Source organism: Opisthocomus hoazin, chromosome 1, assembly GCF_030867145.1.
Source record: "Opisthocomus hoazin isolate bOpiHoa1 chromosome 1, bOpiHoa1.hap1, whole genome shotgun sequence".
Taxonomy (NCBI): Eukaryota; Metazoa; Chordata; class Aves; order Opisthocomiformes; family Opisthocomidae; genus Opisthocomus; species Opisthocomus hoazin.
In genome coordinates this window covers 99,055,723-99,081,018 of record NC_134414.1, presented here as the reverse complement: position 1 = coordinate 99,081,018, position 25,296 = coordinate 99,055,723, and the positions used below count along the sequence as shown (strand labels likewise).

At 38.4% G+C, this 25,296-nt stretch overlaps 1 protein-coding gene across 1 annotated transcript in view; it reads left to right on the top strand.

Moving 5' to 3' along the window:
- The window catches only part of CFAP47 (cilia and flagella associated protein 47), a 359,445-nt gene that overhangs the window by 189,522 nt on the left and 144,627 nt on the right, over positions 1 to 25,296 (top strand). The window contains exons 49-50 of the mRNA XM_075430383.1: positions 2,336 to 2,447; positions 15,526 to 15,663. Of these exons, the coding sequence (XP_075286498.1) occupies positions 2,336 to 2,447; positions 15,526 to 15,663 (250 nt within the window). The remainder of the gene's footprint in view (positions 1 to 2,335; positions 2,448 to 15,525; positions 15,664 to 25,296) is intronic.

Here is a 25,296-nt window from a genome sequence, read left to right as displayed (position 1 = left end):
TGATTAAGCATCAAGTTATATTAATGCTTAAATTAAGACAGAAACAGGCATTCAGATTTAAGGTTGCTCAGCTGAAACCCTAGATCATCAGGGAAGCCTTCAGTAATCAGTTGTTGTGTTTCATGCCCATGTTTTGTAATCTCACTCAGATTTCACCTTGGCACGCAGCTCTGAAGCAGTACGTAGGATGTGCATGTGGGTGAGGACAATAGGATACACCTTCTCATGAGAACTTTAGGAAGAGTTTGGGAAATACTGTTGCAGAAGGCAGACTGACAGGAAAAAAGCTATTTAGAATTTTAAAATTCTGGGGTTGGGCTGTGTACTACATTAGAAGCATGTACATTTATAGAGTGCTGTGATTATAACTGAATTAATAGAAACTTTTTTAAACCAAAGCATCAGCAGGAAGACTAAATTTTAGACACAAGGGAGGAAAAGAACACTGTCAGATGGAAAAAGGGTACAGTGGGTACAGCGAGAACAGTGGGAAACCAATATAAAACCAGAAGGAGAGTTAGAGATTCTTAAAGAGTGAAATCAATTGACAAATTTTAACAAACATTTCAAGTAGCATTAAATTATTTCCGGAGTTTGAGAGGTGAAAAGATTAAATATGTCAAATGAATGAATGACAAATTCACAAGAGATAAGGAGTTCACTAGAGCTATCTCAAGGTAATCTTAGTCAAGCTATTTTGTATGAAGTGAAATTTCCCTATTCTCAGTGTGTAGCAGCCCTCCTTTTCCTATGCTTTCTGTTTGTTGTTTAAAGTTGGATATTTTTTTTTTTTAATTTTTTTTTTCCAAATGCCAGTTCAACAAACTTTCCATCATTCTCTTTTTGGACTGTTTTTTTCTTGACAGTTAGTCTCTTTTCCTGTTCTTTTTTTGGTTGTTTGACTTCTAATATCCAGCTTGAAATGCAGATTTTTAAGGGAAGAGAAAGGTAGTTGCTTTACAGTTTGGTTTTTTTTTCTCTGTTAGTTGGAATAGATGTTCCAGATTGCAGTACTACTTGAACAAAGGATTATATTAACATAAATACCCCAGAGAGGACAATCATTATAGGCCATGATTGGCTGTAATAGAAGACAAGATAATGTTGGAATTGTTTTTTTTTTCCTACAGAAAATATGAACAAAACCTATTTACAAAAAAAAAAAAAGGTAACTTTGGGGAGGAAGAAGATGATCCATGCAAAAGAGATCTTTGTAGAATCCAAGTCTCTGTCTGGATGCTTGATAGGCTAGCTGTAGTCATTATGAAATGAATAAATGAGCTGGAAAAAAAAATAATCAAACCTTTCAGACTTGACTTGTGATTTCACTCGTAATTGGCCTAAACAACACAGAGACAATTTTATTATTTAATGTAATAAGAAATTACAGCATGCTACAGTACTACATGATATCCTGAAAATATTTTTTAGAAGGACTCTGTGCCTCAGTGGAAAATTGTCACCTGTAGTCAGATGTCCACTGCAGAAATTGCAGTATCAATTTAAAATACTGTCACTTGGCAACCGTTTGCTCCACCCAGTGGCAGAGGTAACAGAAGGGCTGTGAGCAGAACCATTCATGCAGTCCAGCTGCTGGCTTTCTGCACAACCAGTGGCTTAAGCATATACTCATCAGCTTCTGGGTGGTAATGCCTCAGACTTGAACATCTCCTCCATGAGCAGCTGATTACATAGAGTCTGTCTGTAGCAAATTTATACAAGCAACAAAGAAATGAGATGCTATTAAAAAATACTCTCAGTTTATATTCCTGCAGTGAGCTTTATAGTTTAAAAAGCTGAAAATTCAGCGTATGAAAACTGTATTGATCTTTTCATTGTTCAAATAGTTGCTATGTATGACATCGTATATGTGTCATTTACAAAATACGACATATCAAAAAGCATGCTTTAATATTATTGGAGATATAGCAATTGTTAAAAACAACACTTCAGATTTTGCTTTGCTCTGTCTAGTTAAATGGATTACTGCTGTTAAAACTCATTTTTACACTTCTAAAGAAAATGTATGTTAAATATTAAGGGCTTGACTGTGCAACTCTGCACAAGTGGAAGTAGTGCCATGGTCTAAGTGAGATACTTTTACTTGCACTGAGCAATGACTTCAAGATTTGTGCTTGATATGATCTGTATATGCCAACACTACTCTTACAGTACGTATTCTTTTCATGCGCACAAAGGTTAGGACTCACCAACAGCATACTTGACATCATGCTCTACTTTTCAAAGCAAGTAGAATGGATATTGTGTCTATAGTGTTCTTGCAACAGTAACTTGCTTTTGATGATTTTTCCTCTTTGTGAATTCTTTTCACCAGGTATCTTCAGATCTTTCGATGGTGGGTGGTGCACCTGTTATTAGTGTAGAACCAGATGACACAGTCGCTTATACTTTGAGTGTATCTCCATGGAGACGAGGAATCTTTGAAGGTACAGTGTAGAACCCAAATATATAAAATCCCTATAAATTAGCAGATTAGATCTGTTTACATTTAATGCTGATATTTCTGTTCAACATAACCTTTCTTCTGGAAATAAGGCTCTAATTACTGCTTATACTGGTTTTTAAGCTGGCTCATATTTTTATTTGTAAAGGTATATCACTGCTAAAAATGTGGTCAGGTCTTTCAAAAATGCCAGCATATGTGCAACTTTATTAATTTAATTGGTCACATGAAAATTGACTCAATAGGAATTCATGATTTCGAATTATCACCAAGTTCTTGGGTCTAAATTTAGTTTTCCAAAACCTGTTGAATAACTGTAGTTATCTTAGCACTACTATTTACAGGCAGAGACCAGAATTTTACTCTTTCCTTCAATTAAAGTTCAATTTGTTGACTGCAAGGCAAGAGTACATATAGAGAAAGTAGTGAACCAAATTCCTTCTTTGAGATGTGTAGAGGCTAGGGATATCTAAAATTAATTGCAAATAATTTGCGTCAGTCCATGTTTGTACCGGTATTCTTATGATGCAATAGCAAGACTCTGGCTTGTTTCAACTGACATCAGCATGTCATATTTAATGGTCTGTCCTGAAAAGAATTTTTTCAAGCGAATATTTTTTTAACAATTCCAGTGTCATAATTTTCAAATGCTTAGTAATAATTATACAATTCCATGGTGCTCATTGTTTACCTTAGAACCCGAAAAGTGTGATTGTTTAATATCTTTATCAATGATCTGGATGATGGGAGCAAGTACTCCTTCAATAAGTTTGCAGACGACACCAAGTTGGGTGGGATTGTTGATCTGCTCGAGGGTAGGAAGGCTCTGCAGAGGGGTCTGGACAGACTGGATCGATGGACCAAGGCCAGCTGTATAAGTTTCAACAAGGCCAAGTGCTGGGTCCTGCACTTTGGTCACCACAACCCCATGCAACACTAGAGGCTTGGAGAGGAGTGGCTGGAAAGCTGCCTGTCAGAAAAGGATCTTGAGGTGCTGGTCGACAGCCAGCTGAACATGAGCCAGCAGTGTGCCCAGGTGGCCAAGAAGGCCAGCGGCATGCTGGCTTGTATCAGGAACAGTGTGGCCAGCAGGAGTAGGGAGGTGATGGTGCCCCTGTGCTAGACACCGGTGAGGCTGCACCTGGAGTACTGTTGTCATTTTTGGGCCCCTTACTACAAGAAGGACACTGAGTTTCAGTGATGCCCAGTGACAAAACAAGGGGCAACGGGCACAAACTGAAGCACTGGAAGTTCCAGCTGAACATGAGGAAGAACTTCTTCACTCTGACGGTGACGGAACCCTGGAACAGGTTGCTCAGAGAGGCTGTGGACTCTCTTTCTCTGGAGATATTCAAGACCTGCCTGGACAAGGTCTTGTGCAGCCTGCTCTAGGTGACCGTGCTTCAGCAGGGGTGTTAAACTAGATGACCCACAGAGGTCCATTCCAACCCTTACCATTCTGTGATTCTGTGAGTTGCTGGAGCGTGTCCAAGGAAGGGCAACGAGGCTGGTGAGGGGTCTAGAGAACAAGTCTTACGAGGAGCAACTGAGGGAGCTGGGGCTGTTTAGTCTGGAGAAGAGGAGGCTGAGGGGGGACCTTATTGCTCTCTATAGCTACCTGAACTGAGCTGAGGTTGTAGTGAGGCAGGTGTTGGTCTCCTCTCCCAAGTAACTAGTTATAAGATGAGAGGCAATGGCCTCAAGTTGCATCAGGGGAGGTTTAGATTGGCTATTAGGATAAATTTCTTTACTGAAAGAATGGTCAGACATTGGAACAGGCTGCCCAGGGCGGTGGTTGAGTCCCCATCCCTAGAGGTGTTCAAAAAACGTGTAGATGTGGCACTTTCAGACATGGTTTAGCAGGCATGGTGATGTTGGGTTGATGATATGGCTTGATGAACTTAGTGGTCTTTTCCAACCTTAATGATTCAATGATTCTATGACGCTGTACAGTCAGTCTTTTTCTTCCTTGTAGAGTACCTGTTGTAGTGACTCTCAGCAGAGCAAAGTACGAGAGTGTGTTTGGGAGGGAATTATAGGAGTAGAAGCCACTCTCTTAAGTAACTGAATAGTGCTTAGGAAAGCTAGAACAACTTCTGAAACAAATGGATTCCTGAGATTGGGTGAATCTCTTAATCCAAAGTGTTTAGGGTATAGTTTTGATTTTGTGGGTTCCTGACTCCAAACACTTGATTGTGCTGCCTTGTTAGATAATTAATGACAGCTGTTTTGTCAATATTCAAAAGCTATTAAGTCTTGTCCCTGAGGTACCAAACTAGTTTGCTCATTTGGCCATTTTGGTTTTGGTATCTGATGTGTAAAATGCAGGTATTAATGTCATCTCAATTCACAGGTGATTTGTGAAAAGAAATTGATACTTGTAACAAAGCTTGGCCCAGTGCCACAGGAAGACTTCAGTGCCTTCTTGGTAAATCTGTAGCCCTGAGACAAAATTCACTTGCTCTGAACAACAGTCAGATTTCAATTAAATTTGTGACCATCAGAGATGTTCACCAGGAAATATCGAGGATGCACTATATTATAATTTATACCTTTTTTCGGGCGTTAAAGATTTAGGAATATTATCTTCTGGCTTAGAAAATGCCCAATTCTTTTACACATACTGAAAGTTTGAGTAGGAGAAGTTCAAGGGATCTATCATACAGCACATTAATACCAGGTGGTGAAAGCCATGCCTTCAAAGGGGCAAAGATGCCATGTTCAGATCGACATTTCCTACGTTCTGTCATTCCCCTGACTTCTATTGCAAAGGTTTCCATTATGTATGGAAGTATTATATATTGACTGAGTGAGAGAGAACAATCAGTCTCTCTAACCCAACAGAAAATTGGTTCAAAGGCTGGGAAGCCATGAACGTTCTTTTTTTGTTTTTTTTCAGAAGACAGTTCATTTATTTTATGCTTAAAAATAACTTCATGGAAAGCTGAAGTTATCCTTTGAAAAGAGACAGGGCCCAGTTCTCTACCATCCACCCCCTGGCTCAGTGCTTGCTTTAATCACTGCCTTCAGAAATCACGTTCCTTCTTCTGCTGCAGCAGGGACAGTTTCGGTTTTGTCACAGAAATTTGTGCGCACTCCCTAATCATGCAGCTGCTGTAGGAGGGAGGGGGGTGGAGGAAAGGAGAGCCACTGTGGCAGGTTTGAAAGGCAGCAGCTGATTTTGCTGTCTGATGTTAGGTGTGATATAAACCTAACTACCAGGTGTCCTATCTAAGGTAACATAAGGTAGGAGGTGCTTACTTTGTGGCTTCAGGGAGAATGGAGATCTGTCTGCTTCATACTGTGCAAGGCTGGAAAGTCATATTTGTTCCTCAAAGCAGAATTTTCGGCTCCTGGGAAACTTTAATGTCAAAGCTGAGATATATCTACATTTTTGGCACTTTCAGGGTTTTTCAGCAGCCAGTCTGAAGCTTGAGGATCACAGATTAGATGTGGGTGGTTCAAGTGGAATTAATTAGGATTTAGGAATCTTAGCCCTTTCTAGGTTCAAGGTACTACAGATAAAGCATAATTTAAACACCCAAACCCAAAGGTATTCTTTATTCAGTTTGGTGAATTTGTTTAGAGGGAAGTAAATAACCCATACGCCAACATGTTGAATGAAAATAAAAAGTGATGCTTAAAAGCTATCCACAGAGTGAATAAATTTTATCCTGTGGGGAAAAAAAGAACAACTATTTAGATATCTAGTTGAAGACTCTGTCATAGCGCTGATGGATGATTTCAAGTTTAGAACTCCCTAACTTGTAAGTATAAAACTTTGTAGCCTTGGTGTTGTAGTACTGTTTTTTTCATATTAAAATAAACCCTCAGAAAAGGACTTTTACCATATAAATTTTTGTACCAAGCAAATAGCCTGCATTTTTCCTTTACACTGAAAGTCTTTTTTGTTGCAAAATTATATAGTTGCAAAATTATACTTCTTTAACTTTCCTTCTTGCTATTTTGTGACTGCAAAGCTAAAAGTGGGCCCAGTTCTTTTCAGAAGTCCATTTGCAAGTATTCCCATAGAGGGATAATATTATATGCTTTGGCTGGTTTGTAGCTGTATGACAGCTTTAACATAGAAATAATAGCTAATAAACATTTCACACAAGATTCTGGCACCAGATAAAATTCTTCAGCAATCTATTTTCTAAGTAACAGAGCAATTTCCCTTAGGTTTGAGAAAGCATCTTCTACATATTACTTTACCTTTTATCGAACTCTTATTTCTACTTTCCACCGAATAGACCAGAATTTTTCAAGAATAGACCAAAACTCATAATGCTTGAATGTATCTTGTTCAAAAAATACATGTGATATAATCACAGTCCATTTATCTTTAAAAATGTTCTAGCTTTTGGAAAGGAGCTTTCTTGTTCTATTTATCACCTTTTATTTATTTTTTAACTATAGCTGTACTTAGTAGGCAGCACTTCTCCATGCTACTTGGGGCTTTTGAAGCTTATGTTGAGGAAAATGGGCAGTATGTTACAGGCCATGGCCAGTCAGACTGCGGCAGCAGGACAATTTTAATGAGATGGTGAAGATCCATCCCTTATTGGATGTGAGGGAAAATATTGCCAAGAAGGACGAGGAAAAGGCTGAGGTACTTAATGACTTCTTCGCCTCAGTCTTTAATAGTCAGACTGGTTATTCCCAGGGTAGTCAGCCTCCAGTGCTGGAAGATATGGAAGGAGAGTGGAACAAACCTCCCATAATCCAGGGGAAGCAGTTAACGACCTGCTACTCCACCTGGACACTTAGAAGTCTCTGTGGCCGGATGTGATCTACCCAAGAGTGCTGAGGGAACTGGCGGTGGAGCTGGCCAAAACACTCTCTATCATCTGTAAGCAGTCCTGGCTAACGGGAGGTCCCGGAAGACTGGAGGATAGCCAATGTGACACCCATCTACAAGAAGGGCCGGAAGGAGGATCCCAGGAACTACAGGCCTGTCAGCCTGACCTCAGTGCCAGGGAAGATTATGGAGCTGTTCATCCTGGGTGTGGTCACCAAGCATATGAAGGACAGCCAGGGGATCAGGCCCAGCCAGCATGGGTTCATGAAAGGCAGGTCCTGCTTGACCAACCTGATCTCCTTCTGTGACCAAGTGACCCACCTAGTGGATGAGGGAAAGGCTGTGGATGTTGTCTCCCTGCACTTTAGTAAGGCCTTTGACACTGTTCTCCACAGCATCCTCCTGGAGAAACTGGCTGCCCATGGTTTGGGTGGGTGTACACTCCACTGGATAAAGAACTGGCTGAATGGCCAAGCGCAGAGGGTGGTGGTGAATGGAGTTAAACCCGGCTGGTGGCTGGTCATGAGTGGTGTTCCCCAGGGCTCAGTTTTGGATCTGGTCTTTAACATCTTTATCAATGATCTGGATGAGGGGATTGAGTGCTCCCTCAGTAAGTTTGAAGATGACACCAAGCTGGGTGGGAGTGTTGATCTGGTCGAGGGTAGGAAGGCTCTGCAGAGGGATCTGGACAGGCTGGATTGATGGGCTGAGGCCAAGCGTGTGAGGTTCAACAAGGCCAAATGCTGGGTCCTGCACTTGGGTCACAACAACCCTATGCAATGCTACAGGCTTGGGGAAGAGTGGCTGGAAAGCTGCCTGTCGGAAAAGGACCTTGGGGTGTTGGCCAACAGCCAGCTGAACTTGAGCCAGCAGTGTGCCCAGGTGGCCAAGAAGGCCAAAGGCATCCTGGCTTGTGTCAGGAGTAGTGTGGCCAGCAGGAGTAGGGAGGTGATTGTGCCGCTGTACTCGGCACTGGTGAGGCCGCACTTGGAGTACCGTGTTCAGTTTTGGGCCCCTCTCTACAAGAAAGACATTGAGGTGCTGGAGTGTTTCCAGAGAAGGGCAACGAGGCTGGTGAGGGGTCTAAAGAACAAGTCTTATGAGGAGCGGCTGAGGGAGCTGGAGCTGTTTAGTCTGGAGCGGAGGAGGCTGAGGGGGGACCTTATTGCTCTCTACAACTACCTGAAAGGAGGTTGTAGTGAGGCAGGTGTTGGTCTCCTCTCCCAAGTAACTAGTTACAGGATGAGAGGCAATGGCCTCAAGTTGCATCAGGGGAGGTTTAGATTGGCTATTAGGATAAATTTCTTTACTGAAAGAATGGTCAGACATTGGAACAAGCTGTCCAGGGAGGTGATTGAGTCCCCATCCGCGAAGGTGTTCAAAAAACTTGTAGATGTGGCACTTTGGGATATGGTTTAGTAAGCATGGTGGTGTTGGGTTGATAGTTGGGCTTGATAATTTTATAGGTTTTTTCCAACCTATGATTCTATGATCATGCCAATACATTCTGGCCTGTAATTTAGTTCATTAAAGTTATTTGTTTAACAGTATTTTCCATTCAACATTTGTCTGAAATCTGATTAAAAAAAAAAAAAAGATAATGTCCTTTTCTTTCTTTGGTAGAATTCTGCAAGTTGATGTACTGATTGCTCTAATTTCAATGCAAGCATAAAATCACATGCAGGAGGATGACCATATCTGTAGCTTCTTGTAGCTATTGCTGTATTTCCAGCACCTGTCGGTATCTTTGCTTTAAGCACTTCCTCTTCAGCTGAGACACCATAACAAATTGAGTCGAATGCACCACTGCTGGATCACTGGAATTCACTGGGGAAAGTCTGCTCTCATCATACATGCCACTGCCTGGCAAGACTATGCCCAGCATGCCCTTTCCATCTATTCTAGTGCAGCTGGAGTTGCATACTCCTGTGCCCTTTCATACCATGCTTTGACTGTCACATTAAGAACAGTGAGAATTATAAATAAATTGATTCACCTCTTTGTTAAATGCTACAATACCGTATATGAATGATAGTTGATAGCGGGATTTGCCACTTGCTCATTTCTTCTATGTATGAGTCTCAAAGCTTATTCTGCTTCCTGTTCATTGATGCAGCGAGCAATTCTTTTAGTCCGAGTATACCAAGAAATAGTAGGATTTACAGAAACTCTTTGGAATTTACATATATGATCATAGAAGTTTTCCTGTACTATAAAGTTTTGTTGCAACCTTCAGTAAATGTCTTTTTTTGTCAGTAGGAAAATTGCCAGAAGAAAACTGGGCCAAAGCTGTAGCTTACATAAACTACGCTCATTTTTTTAATTTATCTCATCTCTTTTGTGGAATTTTCCTGAGGCAGCAGCTATACACTGATTGCATTGGCCAGAAAAAAACAGGAAAACAAGAGAAAGCCTCCTCCTACTCCCAGGACATATGCTTATTAGGATCATGTTGGTGTATTTAAACCACAAGCTGAACATTTCTGTATGTTTTCAGGTTTGTGTGCTGAATTCCATGGCCACATAGACTTCTGTTCTTCTTTCTAGTTAAAATATTGTGGTATTGTGGGCTTTTATCATCTCTCTGTACCAGAGAATAATGATGTACAATACATATCTTTCAGATAGTACATTAACATTATACAGAAAGGAAAAAGTTGGATATTTCTTGCTTTCTTATTTGGATTCAGGGATGGGGTATTGTTGTGTATAGCCACTGAGTCAGTCTAACATGTGGTGTTGCAATTGCAGTTTTACTGGGAAATAAAACAGCCTGCCTTCTTTTAAAGGGTTGCATCTTCTCTGAAGCAGGATAAAATAGGGCTTTGGTATTAGTCTGTGGACTGAAATTGTATAAAATGTTTAAACACTGGATAGTAATGCTAGAAAATTTGCAATGACATTTTGACCAAGAAACCTTCTAAAGCAATGTAGTATCAGCAAGAAGAAAAACTCTACGATTTAAGTAATTTTTGATTATTCATTTGCAGTATAATTCTAGGAATACTTGTGGTGTTTCTTTGGCAAGTTTACTGTTTTATATATATGTCAAAGGGCAGCTGAGGAGTGACATTTTCTAACGCTTAATGGTGGCATAATTCTGTGGCCAACTGAATCAGTGGGAATTGTATCTCTGTTGTACATAAGTCTTGGTTTTTTTTGAATATACACTTTAAAAATTGTCGGCATGATAATATGACAAGCTACATTGTTATATAACGTATGACACGGAAGTCAGGACTGAGTAACGAGACGCAAGACAAACCCATGAACACTGGGGACTGTTATTCATGAGCAAATTATCATTTATCAATTGCTTTGTAACATCGATAAGGTAGCGTAAGATACTGCTGCCTCTGCTGAAGGCAGTGTAAGCAACAGTGGGTTCTGTAGGAAGACAGGGCATTCACAGCCAAAAGACTCAAACTTCCTGTATCAAAGCCCTCTCATAAATAGGAGCTAAGCTCATGAGAACCTTATGAAAAAAGGTAAACATGCTTGTTTGTTGTTTTAAATCTGTTATTTTTGATGCAGTGCTTCTGCACCTTTTCAGTGTATTATTTATTACTTCATAGGATGCTAAGGACTTATTTTACTCTTCATTGTATAAAACTCTCTTTCCCATCCTGCAAAACACCTTTTGAATGGATTTTTTTTTTTTTTTGTAGCCTGTAGTTTGAATAAATTCATATATTTATGTATCTTCAGCTACCTTAATCTGCAGTAGTGGTCATTGGATTGCACCATGCACTCCTGAACCAGGAAAGCATTCTGTTTAGGAATACTTCCTAGGAAAATATCCTACCTCAATTTAAAGACTCAAGTCAAACAGAGTATACTACATACAAAGTGTCCTCACTGATAAGGATTCTGCATTCTATACTTGACTTGAAATTGAAACATGGCGGGGGGGGAGGTGTTTGTTATTTGCAGTTCTTGCCAGCAATGATTTTAGTTTTTTCCCTTTATAAAAAATTTAAATAGTTTTGAGCCAGTAGTGGATAGTTTAGTGCCCATGAAAATGATGAAAGACAATTTATGAATATTTTAAGATTAAGCAGATAAACTGGTTTTAAAAATGTATGACGTGTAGTAAAAGTGATTATTTTCTATTGAAATACTTTGACAGATTTAAATGAGTGCCTTGTAGAGATGTGAATACATTACATCAATGCAGTTGTTTTTATTGATCAAGATTTTAACCTCATTGTTATTAATTCTGTTTGTTCAAGATCTGTTTTCCATAAACAAGGAAAAATGAGTGTCAGCTGTTATGGTGTGATTCTTCACTGATTTTCTGACCATGTGTTTGCTGGATTATCAGTACAGTGGTTTAGCAATTCAAGTAGTTTTTAGTTACCATAATTCTTTCACTAGCTCTTGAAACATTCTCGAGCATTAGCAATTTACAGTTCAGGAACTTTTCAAGCGTTCCAAGATTTGCTGCAAATAGAAATTAATTATTCAGAGTTCTTCAGCCAATTATTTTGATTGAGAACTGGCTGAATGGCCGAACTCAGAGGGTTGTCATCAGCAGCACTGAGTCTAGTTGGAGGCCTGTAACTAGTGGTGTCCCCCAGGGGTCAGTACTGGGCCCAGTCTTGTTCAACTTCTTCATCAATGACCTGGATGAAGAGTTAGAGTGTACCCTCAGCAAGTTTTCAGATGATACTAAACTGGGAGGAGTGGTGGATACACCGGCAGCCTGTGCTGCCATTCAGCAAGAACTGAACAGGCTGGAGAGTTGGGCAGAGAGGAACCTGATGAAGTTCAGCAAGGGCAAGTGCAGGGTCCTGCACCTGGGGAGGAACAACCCCATGCACCAGTACAGGCTTGGGACAGACCTGCTGCAGAGCAGCTGTGCGGAGAGGGACCTTGGTGTCCTGGTGGATGACAGGTTGACTATGAGCCAGCAGTGCGCCCTGGTTGCCAAGAAGTCCAGTGGTATCCTGGGGTGCATTAGAGTGTGACTAGCAGGTCAAGGGAGGTTCTCCTTCCCCTCTACACTGCCCTAGTGAGGCCCCATCTGCAGTACTGTGTCCAGTTCTGGGCTCCCCATTTCAAGAAAGATGAGGAGCTACTGGAGAGAGTCCAGCGGAGGGCTACGAGGATGATGAGGAGAACAGAGCATCTCTTCTACGAGGAAAGGCTGAGGGAGCTGGGCTTGTTCAGCCTGAAGAAGAGAAGGCTGCGAGGGGACCTTACAAATGCCTGCAAATATCTTAAGGGTGGGTGTCAAGTGGACATGGGGCCAGACTCTTTTCAGTAGTTCCCAGCGACAGGACAAGGGGCAGCGGGCACAAACTGAAGCATAGGAAGTTCCGTCTAAACATGGGGAAAAACTTCTTCACTTTGAGGGTGACGGAGCACTAGAACAGTCTGCCCAGGGAGGCTGTTGAGTCTCCTTCTCTGGGGATATTCAAGATCCACCTGAACAAGGTCCTGTGCAGCGTGTTGTAGGTGACCCTGCTTCAGCAGGGGTGTAGGACTAGATGATCCACAGAGGTCCCTTCCAACCCGTAACATTCTGCGATTCTATGAAAAAAAGTTCCTGTTTGTTTTACCATCCCCTTACTTAGTGATGAAGTAAAAATTTTTACAGTGTGAACACTCGTGCTCTGTCCTTCATTCACATGCACATATGCACAGTACAACATTCTGAAATACAGACAGTTGGTAAAGAAAACCCTCCTTTGTAATTGGAAGCAAGATCTGTATGGAAAAATTACTTAAATTTTAAAATGAAGTGTAACAAAATATTTCCTACTGTAAGGAGGCTTTAGAATTTGAGTTTAGTGATTTTCAGCGTTTAGTCAAGTATTTTTCATCAACTTTAAAGCTATAATTTTACATTTTTTGACTAATTTCCTTATAATTGTTGATGTCTTTCAAGTATATTGGTGGTTAGGATGTTATTTAAAATCAATGACGTCCTTCTCTTGCACTTTACTTCCTTTTAATATAGTGCTCCAGTAGACCAAAATTATACTAGGATTATGTATTGAGATATAAAATCAGATTAATTAGTATTTGTCCTAAGATCCATTAGGTATTAATGCCATCAAATATGTTCTCTTACATCAATATTTATATACCTTGAACATTTTCTTCAGAATTCTTTTGCCTGAGCTTTCCATAATGGTTTTATTTTTCTGTTGTACTTAAACATCTACTTTCTCTTTGAACAATTTTACAAAATATTAAATAATTTCCTGAAATTTCAATCACTTTCCTGCTTACTTGGACACAATTTCTGGCTCCATACTGTGATTAATTTTAGAAATTTTAAAAAATTTTCTATTGAAATTTTTTGGTTTTCATTTTATTTATTTTAATTTCCTTATTGTGTTTTTATTTTTATAGATTTTTCTTAATAAAGGGAAGAAAATCTGCGATTTTAATATTTTTCAATTTAAAATGATGTAGTTCCTTTCTCTGGATTTAAGTCTAAACCTATTTCCATTTTTTTTCTGTTATTTTCAACTTCAGTGTTTTATACCTGTGCTACCTTGTTACTGTTTCTCAGGGAAAGATAGACAGCGGTAATGTGAAGATGATAAACCTTGCTTGCTTGTAACGATCCAATGTAATCCTTTTTAGCAGAAATAATTTGTCAGTATTTGTTGTGTTGATGTTGTCACCTGGCCTAGCTACCGTTGAGTGTATCAGGAACAACTTTTGCTTTTTGAAGACTTCCTGGTAGTGTTTGGCTTTAGTTATATTTTATCTTCCCCCTTTTTTTCTTTTTTTTGTTTAAAACTAATACACTTCTAGCTTAATATGATTATCAAAACTAACTGTGAGCCCATTTTATGAAGATTGATCCCTCCTGAAATGAAATGAAACTAGAATGGTCAGAAGCATGAATGCAGCCTTATGCAGAAGTCTGTGGTTAAGGGAAGCAAAGCTGAGCCATGAGGACTGTAAATGGGACGGGTGTGTACAGGTATGTGCACAGGAAGCTTGATCAGCTCTTGGCTGCTGAAGTCACGGTGTCTTTCTGAGCCAGTTTTTGTGACTGGTGTGGTGTGGTGCCGTCTCTCCTCCTCGCTGCTGCTCCCTTTTCCAGGTCCCACATGAGCCTTGCCATTTAGCTTTAGCTGTTCCTGCTAGTAAGGTGCTAAATTCAGCTAATCAGGGAGCACAATGCGTCCTCTCTGCCGTGTGAGCTGTTACCACACATCTGTCCCACTCAAAACCTGGATAAACAAAAAATACTGTTAAAAGTAGGTGTTTTCAAATCAAATTGTTCAGGGCTGTAAAATTGTATTATCTCTCCATTTCAAATTAAAAAAGCTCCACTATGAATAAGTTTCCCAAACCCTTAATAAGACACAATTACATAAGTTCCCTTTGGGAGACCATTCACGTAAATTCCGATGATCTGGAATGGGAAAATTTCTCACTGTAAAATATCACAAAATAAGTTACCTCCCAAAATTAGATTTTCGTTATACATATGAAGCAAGAATTAAACCTGCAACATATATTTATTTCAGTTTTGAAACTCTCCAAAATTCATTGAAATATTGAGGGACAGTAATTTAGATAAAATAGTAATAATATGTAGTATTTCCAAAAACTTGTGTGGATTTGAAGTTCTTAGTCAGAGTCACATAATGCAAGAAATAAAACCTGCTTATTTCAAGCTGATATATCAAATCTTCCAGAAAGACATTAGCGGTATTTAAAGGAACCATGCACATACTAGATTTTTTGATTAGATTTTATATTATCAGTAGAAATCTGTCAGTTTAAAAATCCTGTTTTTACAATCTGTATGTAATTTCTCTTCCCAAAACACTTGATTACAACTTCACATACAATACAAAAATGCATCACAGGAAAATTTTAACTATGGCATTTATTATCTTATGATACTAGAATGGGACACTGTGATTTAAAAAAAATAACAGAAACAATCAAGGCTATGCATAGAAAATTGCACTGGAAAGAAAGATACTATTATTGTCTGCTATATTTTATATTTTTTAAAAAGGGTTTGCCTGTATTTCTCATTAGCGATCTTTAGTTCAAGTAAGTAGAAAAACACTTTTGGGAGAAAAAATGGTTAAGTTCCTTGGACTCAAGATGTATTTTTTACTATCATAAATTATAATTGGATGCTGACACCTGGAGTGGAAGTTTTACTTTATTTTTTGTTAGTTTTGAACTGAGCAAATACTTGTACATGTCTGGCAGTCTGTTTTGTAAAGCTAATGCTCTGGCTAATGTAACACCTGGTATCTATTTGTTTTAGGTGTAATTTCATTTGTTGCTGAAGATGAAGACCAACAGCAGTCTCAACATAACAGCTCACCAGAGAAGACAGATGGTGAACTGGCCCTTCAGAAATTGTCAACGGAGACACCACAAACTGTTGATGCAGCCAACATGGGTATGTTTGTTATTATGGATAGTTCATTGTCAGTTTGTATAAATTTATATCATAATTTTTTTTCAACTAAATGTGTATTTAGTATGCCAGGCCGCATGCCTTCAAACAGTGTTAAGTGTTTATTCCATTCATATGTGAAACTTCTCCTTTTACGGTGTTCGAAACGTTTTCATGAATTTTTAATCTGAGCTTGTTTTTAATTTTTCTCTTTTTTGCACCGAGGTCACTGAATGTCACTTGTTGTTGGAGGGGGGCAGCATTTTATTAAGTGCTTTCTTTTACGGTAGTCATTAATATTCATAATGCTGATGTCAAAGCAAACATTCCTGAAATTCACGCTGCTCCACTTCATTCCACTGCTGAAAAAACTTTAACTGTAAATCATAGATGCTCCTTTGGTCAGTTACAGTGAAACAGAGCGGAGAAAATTCCAGAATACCTGGTTAGTTTCAGATTGTCACCTCCTAGCTTATTCTAAACAGTTTCTGCATTATTTTTGAGTTTTTAAGTCTTCCAGAGGAATACTTTTGTGATTACAAATGTGCATACCAAATGCACAAATGTAGGGGGTTTTGTTTGTTTTTAAATTAATTTCTCCATTTTCTTATTTATATTTGCAAGTAAAGCTTTGCCTATAGAACTGTGCTTTTTATGCTTTTAATACCTAATTTGGAATATATTTAAAGTATCAAGCATTATGTCAGATGGCTAAAGCAAATTTCTCACGAGAAGAGATATCAAGGAAAGTTCTTTTTAACCTGAAAAAGACGTGGTTCTAGTCAACATATGGTTTTTAGGAAATGGGGAAGACCTTGCAATTGACCATCTCTCTGTCTACTTTATAACTACATTTTCACTTCAATAGAATTTATCTAGTTTTAAAAAGAGTTATAGGCTAATTTTATTATTTATGAATAATAAATAATTTAAGTTAACCAATCTGAATATTGGAAGGTCTTTTCTTTCATAGTCTATTGATATCAGTATTTAATTTTATGTAGAGACTAAGAGATTAGTATCCCATATCTGATATGAAGTGATCCCAAGAATTACAATTGATGTAGACCAGACAGAGGCGGGAAGGAGACAGAAGCTCAGAGAAGTGAAGTGACTCTACCTAGTAGAGCGGTGGGGAGTATTAAAAAAAATAAAATTTTTTTTTCCTCATAAGCCAGTGCCCTATCAATGGATATACATTGTCTCTCTAATCTATGAGCTTCTTTACACCATTCTTTTTTGCTAAATATTTTTCATGGATTTTGAAACACAGCTCAGACTCCTGCTGTACTTAGCTTTGTGGTGTGCAGTCCACTTCTTTTTAACCGCTGTATTTAAAACTAATGAAAGATAGTAAAATGTTTTCTGTGATTATGTAGCTCTTATACAAAATCAGATCTTTTGAAATTTTATTTTTACACAAACAGTTTATAATACAGTGTGAGTTTAAAATAGAGAAGGAATAGAAGTGGAAGAGAATGAAGCAGCAGGACATGGCAAAATGCTGTTTTCAAAAGGAGACAGAAATTAATAAAAAGAAATAAGGTTACCAAAGAACTACGGTTTCCCTGTAGTGCTTATGATACAAATAAATCTTGCAACAGTGGTAACATTGTAAGAAAAAAGCAAAAGGCAAGTCAATACTTGACAAATTGAGGAACAGGGAGTTAAGAAGTCTAGAAATATTAAATAGAGGATTTTCAAGGCCAAAGTTAAAAAATGTAAAAAAAGAAATAAAGAGTTTATTGAGGACAGTACAGATTCAGTTCTCTTTTCTGATATGTTTAAGGGGAACATTAGTAAAGTTGAACAGTAGTGTTTTTTTCAATTCTAGTTGAAGAGAGCTAGAAATAGGAGAAAGTCCTTAAGACGACAGTTAGGAAGAAAGACAATAATCAGTATTTATCTTTCACTGCTTTTCAAGGTTCAAGAATATTTCCTTGCATTCTCCTCCTACAGCCAGCTTTTTTATTTGAAATGTCACGTACAGCAACATGGAAGTTGGTTGACATTAAAACTCAAGGCATCATTGTAGGTTTACAGAGGAAGGATTTTAATGAAGATTAAATTAAGGTGATAGATGCCGACAATGCAGTAGAGATGAGAATTAGCAGATTTCAAGGTGTTAGGAGGAATTAATGATAAAAGAAATATCAAGAGTGATGCCAAGTACAGGGAAATATTGGAGATAATATTCAGATCTCTACTGAAAGCCAGCAAATGTTTGTGAATATAATTATGCTTCTATTGTCCAAACTTGTGAGATATTTAGGCTTCGCAAAGTTAGGAACCATCAGTCCAAAACTAGTAGAGGCTGTAATTGAAAGTAACTGAAAATAGAAGGTTAAGTAAGAAAACAGAAGGTTAAGTGAGTGGATTTCTCAGTACTGTCCCTATCACTGATATGAATTGAGGGTGGTGTTCTTTGAAAATCCAATGCAAATTCACTATTTGCTATTATTATTATTACGGATAGTACTTTTGCTCAGTTTGATTCCCTGTTGACAGTGTGAGGCTGGCTGATCTGCTTATGCATTTGGAATGTTTATCAAGTATGTTGGTGGGTGCTTAGTCGAATAACTTGCTGAGAGGGGCTAGGTAATTGACTCCAACTCAGCTCCCTTTTTCACTGCACACTAATTTACATGGATATAATCACTACAACACATGGGGTCCCATGGGTAGTTGGAGTAATCTGCACAGCTTAGTCATATATTGCTGTGTTAAGTTACTGCATCTTATCTTTCAGTTACCATCTTTTGCTCTTTTTGTGCTACCGTAGAGTTACATCTTTGTCTTATTGTAACCTATGTGTTTCTAATAAATTGTACTAACTCAAGTTTCATGACTGCTAGCAATGATTAGGGCATCATTAGGACTGCTTTCTAACGTGGACTGAAAGTAGGACATTAATTGACTCTAATACAGTAGTGCTTAATCATAGGATTTTTTTTCTTCAATGCAGAAGATATACCCTCACAATGCCCATATCCTAGGAACAGCAAGCTTCCATCCCACCTTTAAATCAACCTACTGCTTCTAGTCATTTCACAAAGCATTATCTTTCATCACAACAATTAATTTGTACTAGACATCTATAACTTTTACTACTGGAGAAAATACCTGCTGAAAATGGTTGAATAGAGATGGACGGTAACAAGGTGTGATCTAACTTCTATGATAGTAATAGTCTTTTTCTGAACTTACTTGAAAGAGCAGCTACCAGAGTCTTCACTTTATCCTATGCAGTTTTCATTTACATCTATATAGTTACTGTAGCTTTTAATAAAAATTAATGATTCTATGGCTTTTCAGAGTAGAATGACTGATGGAGATTTCTGAGATTTGGATTTCTTAATTGCAGGGTGCACACCACTAGTAGAATGCAAACCACTTGCATTTAGCTAGAGGCTTCACACACTGAAGAAGTGCATCTCAGAGCTGACAATCCTCAGAGCTACTGTTACTCATCTGGGGTAACTGAAACAGCGGACTTCTGAAGTAGAGAAAAATAATATGTAAACTTGAATCGGTAAAGGCCAAAACAAGTGTGAGGTTGTCCATAGCTCAATACAGTCAGAAAAAATCTCTAATGATAAACACATGTTCACGAAACATTTCTGTATTACTGTCATTCAGTGAAAATTGTTCCTTTTAAACATACTAGAAACCACCTACTACCTTGTTACACACACCTGAACATTCAAAATTATCTTCAGGTACACATACATATGCATTATGTAAGTACTTATATATTTATTTACCTTTTCTCTTTTTTCTTTTTTTCTTCTCCAAATTACATTGTAGGTATGACTCTGAAAGAAGATGAAAATTTCTGGAATAGTTTTCATATATTCTTTTCATAATTTCTACAAACATCACTCACTATGCTCTTCCAAAAAGCTAATGATTCTGAAATTTGTTAATCTGGTTTTTTTTCCTCCTTCACATGCAGTTAAGAAAAAGCACATTTAGTGCTTGTAGTGAAAATCATTGATACAGCAATCCTTAAGACGAATCTTTTTTATGCTGCCTTATACCAGGGGAAAAAGAAAACAAAGCAAAACCCAAACATAAAAATGCCTGCAGTGTGGATGTAGTGACAGTGACTTGCCCCTTTCTAATCTGACATGGGCTTTCAGTTCTTTCCAAAGCGTATTTCTGTCTTTCAAGAGAAGAGTTCCTAGGGTTTTTTTTCTCATGGAAGCCAAAAGTAGAGTGAGGCTAAGTGTTTGCTAAGACTCAAAGTAGGATGCAGCTGGTCTTTCATATAAGATGAATCTTTTGATATTCCTATATACTAAAGTGCTAAAATCCTAAATAAATATTAGTCATTAATAGATATTTGTTTCACAGTTTGACTAAATGCTGTGAATGCTACACTTGCCAAAATTCCCTCTCAAAGTAGAGAAAGTCTTTCTGCTCGACTATGGAGTCCATGATAACTGCTTAAACTGAACTAACCTTGGTCAATTGCTGCTCTGTTGCGCTCATTGCGGTGTAGCGTGTGGGCAATAAGGAGAACGCTTGGCTCAGCTTCTGGTAGACCAACTCTGCTGTCCTCAGGAATTTAATCCAGCAGCTCCCCTGTTAAGAAGAGTCGAGGGTGTGAAGTAGGTGCTGGAGCTGCAAAGACTGACTTGCACTGCACTGCGAATCCCCCTCCTCCTCCTCCTGAATCCCTTTTTCTCTCTCTTCAGCAGCGAGCCTCAGCACAGAGCTGGCATTGAAGTGACAGCTTTTAATGTTCCTGCCAGCGGTGATATCTCACAGAGCTGAGCACTACAGATGCAGAGTGTTTGTTTGTACAACACAGGAAAATTTTGCATGTGCTTTTGTCTTATTCTGGCTGCCCTAAGCATTGCCTTTATCAAAAGATTACAATTCCCATTGTGGTGTTCTTATGGAATGCGTTTACATTTTTATGCCATTGCCAAGTTTTTCAATTTCTTTGTACTTGAAAGGCAGAACATCAAAAAGATACACTACTTGTGAATAAGACATGATAAAAAAACATAGTCAAAGTGGTTAGGCCAGGCATCCATTTTGGAAAAGTCTATTTTAATTATTTTTTTAAAGCTAATTTATCCTTCAACCAGGCCTTCGATGACATTTGACATTTTCTAGTGTAAATTGTCATTGTACTTCTCATGATACATCTCTGACAGTTACATGTCTTTCCTGCTGCCTTTAACAACAACTGCTTCCGAGCGGGTTCATTGAGGAACTGATGCCTTTGAAAGGTAATGATACTTGTATATGTGGTCCTCCCGGACGTTCAGGCTTGAAATCAGTCCCTGGGAGATGAACATCTCTGGTAGCGTACTGAGGGATCCACATAAGGAAGATAATGAAATAATTTCTTTGTTCTAGCAACAGTTAAAGGTGATTAAGGGGAAAACAGTAGTCAGGATGGCGACAATTTTTCGTGATAATTTTTTTGAAAGATCATAAGAACGCAGTATACAATGGTAAATCTTAGGATTTAGTCAGTATTAATGCAGAAATATGATTAACTTATGTTTATTATGTTAAAGGTATAATTTGTATGTCTCACAGGCATATTTATTTCTGGAACTACTAACTTTCTAACAGAAATATGCTTAAAAATAATTTAGAATTATCTATCTCATAAATTTTGATTGTGTAGTTAAGCTAATTTTCAGTTTAATCTTCACACTGTGTGTTCAAGCATATTGTGCTCCACCTTCAGATTAGTTTGTTTTAATTGATTCTCCTTCTTCCGGGGGGAAAACAAAACCTACAGAAGAGATATCCAAAGAAAATAATCCCTGGGTAAACTGCATGCATATTTCAAAATGTAAAATACCAACCAGGGCTTGCTTTTTTTTTGATGGCATTTTAGCATTTGCAGCTATACTTATACTAGTGCATGCAAGCTTTTGGGGATGGTTTAGCATATGTAGAAAATTAGGGATTAGACTGTTTTATCCTTTTTTCCTTTGTCAAAAAGAATGTTCAATTATTGTTAGCTTTCTCAATAGGTGCCCGTCTGCAGTACTGCAGTCTGAAAAGTGTTATGCATTTCCCTGTGTCCTTTTGAGACTCAGAACAGCTTGATTCCCCTAATAAACTAACATGTTGTTTTGAAACAATTCAGATATAGCAATGCTTCAAGGACCTATAGCCCACATGGAATTTTGTGGGGCATGGTATGTGTGCAATTAAAAATCTGTGCAAACGAAGCATGATAGCCCATTTAAAATTAATAAGAAAAGCATTCTGTAATTGCTCACAGTGTAAGGCTGCTGGTGAACTTTAGGTTACATCATCCTCAGCAGGTGTTTTAATGTTGCTGTGCTGAGAAGGCTTGTAAAGTTGCATCTGCCATAACCGCAAAGAAGTCGCTCCATTTATAAAGCTGTACATCTGTGTATTTCTGGATCTCATAACACGTAGGATGCCATTTGCATATAAACAGTTTAAATTTTCTTACCTAATTAAAAATGTCAGTGATATGCATTTTGCTTGTTCTGATAGTCTGTATAAACTATAAAATATATTACTGAGAAATACATTCATTCTGTCATGTCTGGCAGATCTCAGATATTTATGTATATAGAGAATTTTGTCAATTAGTAGTCTATTTAATAAAAATATTCGGGGAAAAAAACCACTGAGCGGAAACAATGGGTACAGTTGTCATGGTTACATGGCTAGATGTACTCTGGACTTTTTCCTGTCCCTCTCAAGTTCACCTGTGAAATGACAGGCATGACTTGAACCTTGTTGAATTGAAACAGCGCAGCAGAATCACACTTAAATTTCTTCCCCTTCTAATCTGCCCTTCAGCAATAGGGCTAATGTGATAGGTCCAAGTGTAAAGCCCTACTAGTAGTCTGTGACGGAACACATTCAGAGTGACATAAATAAAAACATTTTTGAAACAAAATGCTACATAAGCTAGCAACAGAGCAGTAGTTTATTTACAGCCAATACCCTTGCTATTAGGTTCGAGTGTTTGAGATGCTCTTTACCTGGGTCATCATTTTGCCTTTCCTACTTTGTAATGCTTACAAACCTGGTTTTACCCCTTAGCAAGTAATGAATTATAAACACACAGAGAGTACATAATAGTAATTTTCGTGACTAATAGGCATCACTAATATGTACAAGTTCCTCACAGTTGTATAAGCATGTCTGGGGCAGAAGATAATGGGCTGAGGAGAGGACAGAGGGAAGGTCCTATCAGTCTCCTCTGTCCATGATGATTCAATTGCTATGATCTATGAAAGTGTGCACTGAGCCAGAAAACAAGCAACAGTCAAAGTCTGTAGCCTAATACTTGGGACAGTTCGTAAGAATCACAGAATTGCAGAATGGTAGGGGTTGGAAGGTCCTCTGTGTCGTATAGTTCAACCCCCCTGCTGAAGCAGGGTCACCTACAGCAGGCTGCACAGGACTTTGTCCAGGTGGGTTGTGAATATCTCCACAGAAGAAGAATCCACAACCTCTCTGGGCAGCCTGTTCCAGTGCTCTGTCATTGGCAAGGTAAAGAAGTTCTTCCTCATGTTCAGCTGGGACTTCCTATGCTTCAGTTTGTGCCCGTTGCCCCTTGTCCTGTCACTGGGCACTACTGAAAAGAGTCTGACCCCATCCTCTTGACACCCACCCTTCAGATATTTGTAAATATATATTAGGTCCCCTCTCAGCCTTCTCTTCTTCAAGCTAAACAAGCCCAGCTCCCTCAGCCTTTCCTTGTAGGAGAGATGCTCCAGTCCCCTAATCATCTTTGTAGCCCTCCGCTGGAATCTCTCCAATAGTTCCTCATCTTTCTTAAACTGGGGAGTCCAGAACTGAATGCAGTATTCCAGATGTGGCCTCACTAGGGCAGGAGAACCTCCCTCGACCTGCTGTCCACCCTCTTCTTAATGCACCCCAGGATACAATTGGCTGCCTTGGCAGCCAGGGCACACTGCTGGCTCATGGTTAACTTGTCGTCCACAAGTAGAGTTCAAATCAAATTTGTGATTTTTTTTTTTAAAGTCTTTTACAGTGCTTTGGGTTTTTTTTTCTATTTGAATAATTACTTGAATCTGTTACAGGAATCTAAATATTTTGACACTTTCAAATTACAGTAACATCAACAAAATTCTCTAAGAGCAATTGCTTAGAATATCCTATTGCTTAAGGGTGAGAACAGTTTCCGTTAAGGTGTATGTTCAGTCCCTCAAGCAGAGGAAATAATTGCGAATACATTCTCAAAGCCTGGCAATCCAACAGTTAAGCTGTTGTACAAATAGATTCACAAATCCAGGGCAAAGTTTGTATCTATATATTTCTTTGTTGCAAGTTTCTGAAAACTAAACAGTTCAGAAATATCTATTAAAACATTAGATTTAATCAAAATTTAAGTTGACAGTAAGCATATTAATTTCCAACAGGAGAAAATAAAACATATTGCTCCATTCAATCTGCTTTTTTTTCATTTTACCATCAGGCTCCGCCACAAGTATTATTATTACAGTTCTGTTACAAGTAGTGCTATACTTTCATAACTAGACAAGTTTGCATCACATACTACTGCCATTGTCTATCTTTGAAGCTATAACCAAGTTGTTCCTGAAGACTATTTGTGATTACGTAATTCTAGTTGTAGAAGTCATGTGTTTTATTAGTAAAAAAACTACAAGTTCATCTCATTGTGTTTTCATGAATGAATTTCTCGCATATTTTAGATCCTCTTTTCCACTCAGTAGCCTGCTGCTGGCATTTGCTAAGGACTTTTGTTTCTATAGCAGCTGCAAAATAAATGGCCTATATAGAATACTGGCTTTTAATTTGTCCCAGACACTGGACATTCCTGCATTCTCGTACATTCAGTTATGAGGTAGGTTTGCCTAACTAGCCAGCAAAGGACCACTCTGACATTTTTACTGAGTAGGCAATAGATATTTCTTGTCCATTGCAGTGATCTATTTGTTATAGTGTCTACTGTCTCTCTCAAAACATTCCCTTTGCTTTCTCTGTGGGCACAGTAGAGTCCTAATTGTTCTTGACATACTTATGAAATTATAAATATTAGGGAACTACTGTTTCCACTGTGACAAAAGACATGGCATTTTACACGTTGTCAGAGAGTGAGAGTGTGTGTATGCAGGAAGAGTAATTGAGAGATTTGGATGCGCTGTCAAGGCATTATTTATTTCTGTATATGGCATTTAGCACTGATTTTGTAGTAGAACTTTTGTGTGAAAAGTATTTTTTTGATTAAGTAGAAAGAAGCTCACCAAGTAACCTTGTTGTTTTGATATGGTTTTTCCGTGTTTATCTTTCTGTAACATAACTCATTAAGCATTCCTACAGAAAAATCAGATATTCACAAGTCACTCCTTTCATCCTCAAATACACATTTCAGAAAAGAAAAGAAGGTTCAGAGCAGGTGTGTTACTGGTTTGCATTGATTACCAATACCAGATTAAACTATCACTGATACCAAGAAGGAACAGTTGCCAGAGAATTCTCAGGCTTTGCAGTCATAGAGTGGAACATATTCATTTGCTGTGTGAAGTTAGCATTATCACAATGAGAGTTAACCCAAATTCAGAAGCCCTTGTGACCTTTTCGAGGGGTATCCTCCCTAAGTCTTTGGTCTTTAGCGTCAGTTGATTTCCA